General features: G+C 36.4%; 1 protein-coding gene across 1 annotated transcript in view; it reads left to right on the top strand.

The window, feature by feature from the left end:
• Window positions 1-12971, top strand: part of rph3a (rabphilin 3A) — a 30654-nt gene that overhangs the window by 12849 nt on the left and 4834 nt on the right. The window contains exons 2-11 of the mRNA XM_015378025.1: window positions 2563-2652; window positions 2771-2782; window positions 5673-5798; window positions 5933-6062; window positions 6185-6268; window positions 6360-6528; window positions 6602-6646; window positions 10227-10406; window positions 11448-11615; window positions 12566-12582. Of these exons, the coding sequence (XP_015233511.1) occupies window positions 2579-2652; window positions 2771-2782; window positions 5673-5798; window positions 5933-6062; window positions 6185-6268; window positions 6360-6528; window positions 6602-6646; window positions 10227-10406; window positions 11448-11615; window positions 12566-12582 (1005 nt within the window). The 5' untranslated portion in view covers window positions 2563-2578. The remainder of the gene's footprint in view (window positions 1-2562; window positions 2653-2770; window positions 2783-5672; window positions 5799-5932; window positions 6063-6184; window positions 6269-6359; window positions 6529-6601; window positions 6647-10226; window positions 10407-11447; window positions 11616-12565; window positions 12583-12971) is intronic.

Consider the following 12971-nt stretch of genomic DNA (forward strand, 5'->3'; position numbering starts at 1 on the left):
CATCCATCCATCCATCCATCCATCCATCCATCCATCCATCCATCCATCCATCCATCCATCCATCCATCCATCCATCCATCCATTTTCTGTCATGCTTAGATATTCTGATATCCATTTCTTTTTCATTCTCACCAATATTATTCAAATTTTTAATTTTTTGCAGATTTTCCTTTAATCCTCACCAGTTTAAAATTATACTCAGGGTCTTAAATGTAGTCTAAAACTATTACTACTTATATTCAGATGCATAATTTTTAATCTTAAATGTTTTTGCTTCATAACTGTGAATTTGAAGTTGTAGAGAGAAATAATTTTGTTTTATAATGGTAGATTGTTCTTCCAACTTTTACAACTACAAATTGTTGATTCCAAGTAAACAAACTGTTCCTCAAGTCACAAATGAAAACCTCTAACATTTTTAGAGAAACTACACACTTTTTTGTCATCATCAAGCTATTTAGGCACCATTCTGGAGAAATATTCAACCACTTATTGGAATTGGTGCCATTTGTTAGATTTGATTGGTTTCTAAAAATGTTCAATGTAGCGGAACTTTTCTGTCATCTTAGGAGTTACTAAATGTTCTATATTTCTCACTTTTGTCTCGTCGGAGAGCTGAGTTTTGTCCAGACTTCTGTAGATGTTGATTTGAAGCAGGGAAGAATTTGATGATAAGCATCCTTCTTTAATTCCCTCACCATGATGCCACCATCACCATGCTTTTAACAGCTGATAAAGTGTTTTTTGATTTCAAAGCTTTTTCTCGACTATATTCTTTTTGTGATAGAAGCCTTATGGCTAAATATTTGTCTAGTGCCTAAGAATAAAAGCTTCTTTCTGAAGACATTTGGCATGTCTATATGTGCAGCAACAGATTTCAGTAGGACTTAAAGGTTTCACTTTTGGAGGAGGAACTTGTCTCTCTAATTAACTGTTAATAATGAACCCGACAGTCTAACAGCATCTTCCGATTACTTAAAAGCTTGAACCCTGGGGGATTGTGTGTAGCTCTTTGACATCCTCACCTATTACCCTACATTTAAGTTAGACAGCTTTAAGTGGGATGACTAAACACTTGAACACAGATGGATGTTCCCACAGGAAAATGAGCCTTATCCTATAAAACATATGGAGTATGATTGAAGGCATGTCTCTGTGAAAATAAAACTGCCAGTGTGTATGTACTCTCGCATCCAGAATCTGTTTCCCATAAAATTCAAATTTTTTGACAGTATACCCTCATAAAAGGGAATGTTTTCAGAACACCTTAAAATTCCTATCAACAAGAAAAGCATTCCTCCCTGGGACAAAAACAGCACTCTACCTTATATCTGAAACTCAACAGTGGCTTTAATCTAATCAGGTTGATCTTGTTTGGGGTCTGCTGGTCTTTGAGTGACAGTATTTCCCCTCAGGACACAATTCAGCTGCAGCCTCCCGCTGAGCGCTCTCTGGCAGAGACCTCAGACAGGCTTTCACTGGGGCTACTTGTGCACATGCAGCAGACTCGCCATATTTTCTGTTGACGTCTTCATATTATCCTCACCCCATCGCTTTGAGATTGAATTACGGCGCTGGTGTATGAAATACACTGGGCACTCACTGTCTCCCATTGTAATTATTATCACTCTGTCCAGTCTGTGCTTGAGGTTTAAATCATACAGCAGCTGCTGCATCATATTTTCCCTTTTTACACTAAATCCACTGCCTTGAGCGCCAATGCTTAACCCCAGATCTATATGTCTCCCTAAAAAACAAACAAACCCCCCCCCCCAAAAAAAAATTTGAGGAGTCAACAAATGTAACATATTCATCAGTCAGTGAAGCCATTAAAACTGTGAAAATAAAACCTAATACCCCTACTTCCTGTCAAACTGGAAGTAATTCTTAGAATTTTAATACCAGCTGCTGAATTAATTGACCATACCTCTCTAATTTGCTCAGCCTTATCTCACAGCCCTTATAAATTCAACTCTCTTTTCCTCTTTGGTTACTAATGCATCGCTTACCATCCACACAAGGTCATGCCCTATTAGAACAACTACCTCTAACTCAGGGAGATGTAAGCATACTTAGCCCTCACTGTGGAAAGCAAACACAAGATAACTACCTTAAATTTGTTTTTTTTTGTCTGTGTTTTGGCACAAGTCATATGTTTCAGTGGAATTAATTTGCCCAAACAGGCTTGGCAGGATGAGATGGTACCAATTAGGCAGTGAATTTGGCATGAGGAACTGAGCATGTGCTCCCACTGAAAGCTGCAAAATCATTCATTCTTGAAGTGCAAATTCATAGACAGTAAGCAGGCTTTTTTCTGAAAGTGACACTTGACTTTTAGTTATGTTGTTGTTTCTGTTTAATTTAATAGTTGTCGCTTGTGGTAATCATGGGCTATCTTTTATGGCCCCATCACTGTTGCATCTGGAAGGCTTATCCTGAATCTTGGATGATCATTAAACAAGTGCTGCAGACTCAGGGAAAACCATTGCTTGTGATCCAAACAGAGATTACCTCTGCTGAATGCGGACTTCTTTCTTTTCTGTTTTATCACTATCTTCTCAGACTGTAATTGAGCAGCATGACAGACACAGTGATGAGTGGCGGATCGGGTCGCTGGGTGTCCAACGACAGGCAGAGGAACATGCGTCCAAGGTAATCCTACTTTGCAGAATTTCTATCTTTGTACCGCCTCGGAGTCTCTGCATCATGTTTAATGGTGTCATGTTTTGTTTCACCTGCTTCTTTTTCTGTCGTGTGGTCTGTGGCACAGTGATAAAGAGCAGTAAGTACAACAAACTCATTTTTTGTGCTTTGAACGCTTCCATGTTTGTGTTTTAAAGCCTACCTCAGTTTTCTTGTCTTTTCTTTTTTCAAAAGCCTCATGTTAGAGAGCATCCACTATACTTATTGGCAGCTTGGCTATCTCATATTAAATAGAATTTTAATATTTAATTGCAAATTTAACTTCATTAGGTGTGGAAAACTCTACACTAAGACATAAATACATATTTCTGTCTGTCTGTGTGTGTGCATGTATATATGTTTGTTTTCACCAAATATATAGACACTCAACACACAAGTTTTTGTCAGTTTTATTTTACTTTTTGATCTTTACCACTATGTCTTTTAAATGTTTAATCTGGGACTTTGTGATAAAAATAATAAACTGGATATAGTTATATATAAGTTACGTTTTATTTTGTTGTAGCTAACATGTAGTTAGTTCATTTCTAATATGAAAGTCTTTAGTGGTGTCTACAGGTTTGTGTATGCTCAAAAGTTTCAGCTCAAAACACCTTAAAAAAACTGTTTTTTAACAATATTTGAAGTATAAATCTGATTTCTTTTTTTATTTCGTTACTCTTTGGCTAAAAGAGCCAGATGTCAGACCCACAAAAAAAAAAAAAAAAATCTTAAAAAGAATACACAAACCTAATTTATAATACCACAAAAAAACACTTTCAAAATAAATAAATACCTGCTTTAACCATTAAATTCAGTTTTCCATGTAGTGAAATTAGTAAACGGATTTTACTTTGATTTACCTGAATGCAGATTAAATTATTGTAATTCAATTTGTTGAGAGGCACTGTCTTAGTTGATTTTATTTTTCATTGTAGTTTTTTCCAGTTTACCTTACTTTAATATATATTACTTCTTTGTTGTCATGTCATTTTCCTATAAAAATACTGCTGTTGTATCCCCAAAATATTCTTCCTTATCCAGCAAAATGGGAAAGAACAGAGTGAACGTTTCATTCAATTAAAGCAGATGTGTGCTGATTAAGAATTCAGGAGATATCTCCAAGAATATATGGATTACGGTAATAGTATACCTATCATTATCTACATAGTGCTTATATAGCGCTTTTTCAAGTCAGGAGACTTCACCAAAGCACTTTACGCTAAAGTCAGTCACACTACATTCAGTCATTCACCCACACACTAATAGGGTTGTCACGATACTAAACTTTTCAACTCGATACCGATACTAAGGAAAACATTCCATACTCGAGTCGATACCATTTTCGATACCACAAGAATAAAAACAAAGACTCCAAAATTCAACAGAAATATTTTCATTAATAAATAAAATACAATACATAAACAAAATAAACAATAAGAACAATATTTTGAGGTTGTATGCTGTGCACAATATTAAGCAAGCTGGATAAAAAAACGAATAAAATTAAATGTTCCTTCCTTGGCTATGCTTTGCACATAACAATGACGCTAGCCAAACAAAAATAATTCTCAGCAGCTGCACCTGTTACAAAAAAAAGTCTGAAACTGAAAAGTGCACAGAGTTATTCAATCACACAGTGTTCTGAAAGTGCATTGTCCTCTATTCTGCACTTTATTTATTTATTTATTTATTTTTTCTGTTCTGCACTTTAGATGCACTTTAGGTGCCACTGGTGGTAGCACTGTATCGATACTTTTGAAAAGGAGTATTGTATCCGGATACAACGTTTCAGTACCAATACTTTTTTGAGTATCCATACTTTTGACAGCCCTACACACTCATGGTGGCAAGTTACATTGTAGCCACAGCTGCCCTGTGGCTCACTGACAGAAGTGAGGCTGCCATACAATGGCGCCACCGGTCCCTCCGACCACCATCAGCAGGCAATCCAGTTGAAGTTTCTTGCCCAAGGACACAACAACAATGAAAGCCGGAGCCTGGGCTTGAACCGACAACACTCCAATTGCAGGGCAAACTCCTAAACCTGAAGTCACCGCCGCCCCAAGACAAAAAAATTGACTACCTAACATTATCTACCTATCATTACCTACAGTCAGGGCTATACTGAAAGGCTAAAACAGCTTGAAGTGTGAAAAAAAAACATAGAGTAATGGTGAGATCCCTATCATAACAGTGAATAGGATGATGGAGGTAAAAATTATTTAATAGAAATATATCCAATGCTCACTGTTATTAGCCTCATCTGCCCAAAGCACACTTTCCACCTTAAATAAAGTGGTGACTCTAAGGAGCAGTAGGCCTGGTTCTCCTCCAGCAGCTCTCAGAAAACCCACTGGGACCTCCATGGTGCATCCTGTCAGTGAACACACACCTGACACCTTTAACACGCTTTTTGTTCTTCTCAGTCATTGATGCATACAAACCTAAACACCACTGGACATCAGAGGTTTCACCGCTTCTGAATACAACAATAGCTGCTTCCTAACTCACAGCCTGGTGGAAGCAGCTCTGTCCATTGATGTATTGTTAGTTTTGTATTTTTTTACCAGTTGAAGATTTGTATAAAAAAGTAAAAGTAGAATAATTTACTACTCAAAAAATAAACCTTTTTCATGGCCTATTTCCTCACACCTACATCATAAAGAAAATCTGTGAGGTGAGATAAAGAAAAGAGAAAATTTTAAATGAGTTTGAGAAATTGGTCAATGTTCGTCTGTCTGTTTCCAAAACTGAAATGTTATTGGAGAAGTTTGAGTGTTTTATCATTGACACATAAAAGCTAATGTTAACCAGTGATTTAGTAAGGATTGGGGATATAAACCACTCAATAAAGGCAATATAATTAAAGCTATATGAAAAAAGTCAGTAAAGGCAATAATAAAATTGCTTTTCTTTTTTTTCCCTCAATTTCTTTGGAAATGAATGATCTGAGATGTAAAATCTTATCAATTGTATTACATCAACAGGGGGAATTGGACAATGCAGCCTGGTTCTGGTCCTGGTCCAGACCTAACAGATGAAGAGAAGGAGATTATAAACAATGTGATTGCCCGTGCTGAGAAAATGGAGGCCATGGAGCAGGAGAGAATTGGGTGAGAGACGCTCGAAGAAGATTTTCGTTTTTTATTTTTTTTTATTTTAAGTTGAGCAAAATGAGTTGCATAATTTCTAACTGCAGTAATTACCAGTAGCTTTGTGAGTAAGACTTAACTGTGTGATGCTGCAGGCGCCTGATAAACCGCCTGGATGACATGAAGAAGACCGTGTGTGGGGACGGGGTTTCTCGTTGTTTGCTGTGTGGGGAACAGCTGGGCTCACCTGGGGTCAGCTCCGTCGTTTGTGAGGACTGTAAAAAGGTAGCAGTTACAAAAGGCAGCAACTGATAAAGTGCAATAACTTGTAGTCTTTAAATATGCATTTGTATTAGCTATCTAAAAACAGAGTGGCTGTCATCTCATTTTTCCCCTGGATTCTGTAGAACATGTGCACAAAGTGTGGCACACAGTGTGGCAGCCGACCACACCCTGTGTGGCTGTGCAAGATCTGCAGAGAACAGCGTGAGGTGAGAGAAAAGCAAAAAGAAACAGAGTTTTGAACATCCTATGATGCTTCCATTCACTTCCTTTGAGATTTAACAACTAAGCTATTCTCAGGTGTGGAAGAGATCCGGTGCCTGGTTCTTCAAAGGTTTTCCGAAGCAGTTCCTCCCATCGCCCATGCCATTGTCTAAACAGAAGGAGACAGCTCCTAAGGAGGCAGCCGAGCCTCGGAAGCCGACAGCCTCTGTGCCCAGGGAGGCGACAACTCAGCCAAAACCACCTGGTAAATTTGTCTTCAGGCATTGCTTTGCCCAAAAAAAAATTATGACAAATGATTAACAATAATTTTCTCTTAGTTTCCAATCAGAGTCAGGCTTCAGCATCTGATGAGCAAAGTTCAGGCAAGTGTTTTCTCTTCTTTGAGTTTCCTATGTAAAGTTAATTTATTGGATCACTGCTGAAAAAGCCTTACATGTTATGGCTATAAACATCACGTAATAAATGTCTCACACTGCTTCCGGATCTCTTGTTGCCATCTGTCTTAAACCTCCTCCTTAAAAGTCCCCACCTACAGTGGGGCCTCAGTCTGCTCTGAATGATTGACTAATTAGTCAGATATTGTGAAGAGCGATCAGCTGCTTATTTTGTGTAGGAGTGAATGGAAATAGCCAATACAGCGAGAAAATGAAAACATTCGGCATTGTGATACAAACCTCTTATTAGTGATCCACTAGCGTCTGAATATGAGAAGACACATAAACCCATTTGTTTTAGGTTTGACTGGGACCTATTTTGATCTTCCCATCACAGCACACAGCAAGGAGGAGGGTTGTCCATGTTTCCAAAGCAGTCTGTGGAAAATCTCCTTCTGTTTGAAGGAGAAGCTCCATTTTTACAAAACATCCTGGAAACTCACGTCAAAAATGGGTTACTTCTGCAGAATGCTTAAACCATTTTCATTCAATTTTTTATTTAAAAGCTTTCATTGATCCGTTAGATTCAATAATCCATGGCTTCTGTTTGTAGAGATGTTTGAACACTGTTCTTTTTTTACTCGATCGTTTGTATTTTTGCCGAAAAAGTTTAAACAAAGACAAAAAGTTAACACCTGACAAATATCATTTTCAATGTTTTTATTAAAAAATATATTTTCTCTTCCTCTCTTAACACCAAACCATGTCCTCAATGAACTCTTCTAGGTTTTTTAAGGACAAAATTACAGTGAGGTATAACGTGAGGTGGTGTGTTTTCATTCATTTTAACCTTGTGTAAAACAGTAAAAATGAATGAACCTCTCCTTTTCTTATATTTCACCTTACCAAATATATTGTGTTACATTTTAACCCTTTACAGTAAAGCTCAGCAATACAAGTGCAATAATCCATGTCAACTACTGTGTAGCCTGTATAATTTTCACTTTTATATGGTCAGGACATTTCAATGTGCAAGTGCAATAATGCAAGTCAACTACTATGTAGCTTCCTTTAGCTCTCTACTGTGCAGATATTTTTATATCTAAGGGAAACATATTCAAGGACATTACAACTTTTTTCTGTTATGCATTTTTTTTTTATATTATAAACACTCTTTTTATATTTTCTGTCGTATTTTTATCTTTAATGGCATTTTGCTTTAACTCTTAATATTAACTCAATATAGGCTTCTGGAACTGGAATTTCCCTAAAGGAGTAATCCCAAGGGATAAATAAAGTCTCTAAGTCTCTTTAAAGGAAATCCATTTTATAGATTTTATCTGATAACACCGTCCCTGCTGTATACCAGAGGATAACATTCAGAACTAATCATAACCATTTATTTCCTTCAAACAGTGGTGGTTTTAGCACTAATTGCATATTTGAAAAATATCTCTGTCTGTCCCATTATAAAGGTAGATTTGTTTCTTTATAAAAAAAAGGTTGCTTCAATCAGAAAATATATTTTCAATTAAAAATGACCTTCACTTAAATGAACAAAAAACTCCTAAATCAAAGAAAAAAGTATTTGAATGCAAAAATATATTTGAAACTCAAAAAATACATTTGAACACTGCTTTTCTTTGATTGAACATGTTTTATTTGATAGAAGTTCAGTCTTTATTGATTAAAGCAACTTTTTAAATTGAAGTAACATTGTTTTTTGATTGGACCATATAATGGGTAGGGCATTTGTGTCTGATTATTCGATCAAAAAAGAAGTGGCTTCAAACAAACAACAGAATCAATAAAATAGTAACTTCAATGAAAAGATAAACATTTTCAATCATAGAAAATAGTTTTTTAATGCAAATAAAATATTTTAAACTCAAAAAATTGCATTTGAATACTTTTTTTTTATTGTTGAAAATGTTCTCTTTGGTTGAAGGGATCTATTTTGTGTTTGGGCATATATGGGTAGGACATTTGCGTCTTAATCATTCAATTCCCAAAAAGTTGTTTCGATCAAAAAAAAAAAAAAAAAAATCAAAGAAAAGAAAATTGAAGTTCAATTAAATTGTTTTATTTGGATCACATTTTTTTTTTATGTGCAAGAAGGTTTGAAGTTCAAATTTTTTTGATTGAATAGTTTTGACGCAAACGTTTTGCAGTGGGCGGGTGCTTCTCTATTGGTCAGACATGTTTGATTGACAAGTGTCTACACCGACATCTTTCTGACAAAGAAGTCATGGTTGCCACTGGCCAACAAGCTTTATGCCAGTGTTAAAATATGTTTCGTCGAGCTGCGTTTCCCCATCAGAAATTTTCAATCAAAGAAAAGCAGTGTTCAAATGTATTTGTTTGAGTCTCAAATATATTTTTGCATTGAAATGCTTTTTTCTTTGATTGAAAAATTTTTTTGTTCATTGAAGTGAAGGTTTTTTTAATTGAAAATATATTTTGTGATTGAAGCAACCTGTTTTTTTTTTTTTGATTAAATGATAAAGAAACAAATCTACCTTCATATCCCATCAAACTGCCAAAACTTTTTCTAAGGAATGTTTTACCTAGAATTATCTAGTTGAGAGGTGACCTTTTGTAAGTCTTATAAGTTAGTCTAAAGATAAGCAAATGTTCAGTTTTATAACCTTCCTGATCTCTAAAAAGACGTATTTCCTCTCAGTGCTTAAACAAATCCCAGTCCAACATAACAACACGTATATAGGCCATATTTAACCTACTCAGCATGCTTGTGGCGCCCTCGGGCTTCGCTTCCCTGGGCAGTGTGCCATGTTGCCCATTTATAAAAGAAAAAAACCCCCACCACTTTCAGATTTTCAGTTTACTGAAACAGATGTGCTTTGCAGTTAGAACGTCAAGGCCACTAAAAATTAAGCATCTTGTTTGTGTCGACATTTAGACATGGCTGTTGGAAAGAGAACTAGAATGGTAGAAAAGTTGCTGCATGGCTTGTCACCTTTATTTAAACATTTGCTGAGTCATTGTTGGGACTTATTCACTCTGAAAGAAAACACACACACTGGCAAAATATAGCTGTATTTTTTATTATAAGAGACCAATGTTTCTTGCCGTGTCATTTTTTACAGGTTTGTCAAGGCTTGTTGGTTTCTTTATGGGGTTTTTTATGTTAATGCACCATGTTTTATGAGTGATCCATTTCCAATAGTCCTACCTTTTTTTTTCCTAATTCCCCTAAGGTTGCAGTGCCACCCATTGATGCTGCTGACTGAGATGGAGTCCTTCAATTAGCCAGTCAGGTGTTGCATGCTGGGATTTGGAACAAGCCTCCATGTGGTGCTGATCTAATGGGTCAAACAGCTAAATTTCCATCTCAGTAGGATTTGTGTTGTTTTACCCCTCAAAAACACTCCTGTAGGCTGCCTGTAAAGGCAATAGCTCACCCAACTTACTGTCGTATATATAGGTCAACCCATCTGCAAGTAAAACTCTGTGGTGGTATGTCTCCAGGAGGATTTTACAGAATACATTTAGGGGGATTCAGCATTTCGGGAGTCTCTGTGTGACATTAGTTTATATTTACCTTTAGGTGCGCAGACACAGGCCCGTTCTGCTTATCCTCCTGTGGCTCCTAAACCAGCTATGCGGATGGCTGCAGGGGGGGTCGGCCCTGAAGAGGCAGGTCAGGGAAGTCCAGTGGTGATGAAGAAGATGGTGCCTGTACAAAGCTCCAGGGCACAACCGGTTTCAGCCAACATGTCCCAGCAAGGTGAGAAAAGGTTAATTTCTCTATAGAAGAAAGTGATTTTTTTTTTTTTATTGATGATGTGGGAGTCTGTTAAACCCTAATTATATCTACCTGTTGTTGTCTAACTAATGTTATTGCCAACCAGTTTAGTTAATTTGGACAGTTCCTCTGTCAGGATGAATAGCCATCCTTATTATGTAGGAGAAGATTTGGGAATGGAATGAAAGCCATGTCATGGATCTAAAAACATAGTGACTTAGACTTAGACAAACTTTCTTTTTTATTTTCTATACACAGACTGTATACAAAACAAAATTTCTATGCATAAAGCTTTTCAAACAGTGAATGAACAGCTTAACAGGGAAATGAACATTTCCATTTATAAAGTGCAGCAGTGATCAGAAGGTAAACAGTGTAGAAGAAAAGGAAAACCAGTTTAAAGTCATGTTTTAATGGCATTGATATGGAAAGGTTCAGTGCAGTGCAAAATCAGGGCTGGAGCCTTTAGTGTCTCCTTATTTATAAACTTGTATGATGTAATGATGTGATGATGTGGCAGACTGGAGTTGTATAAAATGCTTCTCTAACTGTGATTCGGGGCCGACTTCAACAAGAAGCGAGCCCTGTTGTTAAACGCTGCCTTCTGTAACCCTAAGCAATTTCTCTGGACTTAGCAGATTACAATTTCTGTCTAAATCTGTTGTCATGTCTCATGGTTATTTAATACATTATACATTATGAAGTGTAATTTAAAGAGTTTGTCCTGAGTGATATCTTCTAAGAAGAGAATTTGAAAGAGAAAGCTTAAAGGTGTAAACACATTGCTTTTCTTTACAGAAGTTGAAAAGTATTTATCTTAAAAATCCTTAAAACTCCGGGGTTAAACATGGTGGTGGCTGCACCATGCTGTGGGGCTTATTTTCTTTCAGTAGGCACAGGAAAGCTGATGAGAAGAGGGTTGAAGTTTAATTTAGGTCGATCCTAAAGTTTTTGGTTGGAGCTAAGAGTATCAAAGTCTAATCTGCTTCAGCCTCGGTTTCATTTAACAAAATGTATTTGTAGGTCCTATGGCAGGAGATGTAGGCGCTTACGCTTCAGAGCAGAGAGGAGCGCCTGCTGTAAGAGAGGAAAGGAGGCAGCCCGCACCCTATAGCGCACCCCCGCCCCGACATCAACCCCCTCCAGCTGATGAGGAGGAGGAGACCAATGACTATGACTCCGATGAAGCCAGTGAGTATGCCATGTTTTAATGCCGCAAAATGGTCAAAAGTGTCTTATTCAGTTTCTGTACAGATAATTCAGGCTTTAACACCTTTTCTAGCCGATGTCCTTAATGCAGTATAATCTCCACAACCTGCTTTGGGAATTTTCTACCTTGTCAACAAATAGGAAATTAAAACACAATATATGCTCACATATAAGGATATTATTAACAGCTAAATCACCAATGATTGTTCAATTATTCAGATATTTTCTATAAACTCTATTTTAATGAAAAAGAAAGGCATTAAGCCATCCATTTAAACCAAGAAAAGACTCAATTATTTCTCTATGGAGATGTATTTAATTTATTTTTATTTAGGTCCAGGTCTTTAAAGCTGTGCAAATAATTCTGGATTCAATCAGGCTATCGGGTTATAAATTCCCTGAAGTTGGGTCCCTTCCCTGGTGCAAAGAGGGGATACGGCAGAAATAGCAATACTTTTATAGACCTAATCTCTGAGGAGATGGGATGGTTTGAATATTCAGGTCCCTGGGGTGATGATTGGTTTCTGAGGCCCTCGTAAATACTGGAGAAATACGTTATCTTGGTTAAAGACTCCAATACTGTTATATACATGATGTTCAATTTAAAAAAAAGATTAATGGAGCTTTAAAAACAAAGATAATAGGCTAATGATAATAGGTATTAGAGCTGCTCAGTGTGTTTTTTTTTTTTTTTTATAAATATCTTACTAAAGAATGGGCTGATCATGGTTGGTATGATGGTTTTTTAGATGAGCCAGCCTCTTGATGCCAACAAAACCTTTTTGTTTTAAAGCAGGATTTTTATATGGAGAAATTGACTCACTTTTTAATATAAAGGACACATATGAGTTCTTCTATTTACATCAGAAAATAAACATGGCCTTAATATGCTGTACACCAATTGTTATGTTGAAAGGCCCCATTCACATCAGATAAATACGTCCTGAAGGTTTGTAGAATTATTCAGACATCACATTTTTCTCATTTTGGCTTTAAAAAATTTAGAAATAATTAGAAATGAATAGTCTTTTGATAATTTATCTCTAGGTCATGGTTATATAAGTAGGCCTAGGTAACCATATTATATAAAAAGATTAAAATGAAAATGATAATACTAACCATTCTTTCGTATTTTTCTTATATAAATGCCTTTTTTTTGCAGTTCACAACATGTGAACAAGCATATTGTGTTTGTGCTTTGAATTTAAGCATTTACCAAAAACCCCCAGCTTTTCACCAGATAAAACGGTGATTCCCTCCTCCAGCCTTTAGCTCTGTCAAGGAATAAAACCACTCTAAATATAATATGTGTGGGAAGTATCTGCATTCCTTATACAA

This window comes from Cyprinodon variegatus, unplaced genomic scaffold (genome assembly GCF_000732505.1).
Source record: "Cyprinodon variegatus isolate N-32 unplaced genomic scaffold, C_variegatus-1.0 Scaffold163, whole genome shotgun sequence".
NCBI lineage: Eukaryota > Metazoa > Chordata > Actinopteri > Cyprinodontiformes > Cyprinodontidae > Cyprinodon > Cyprinodon variegatus.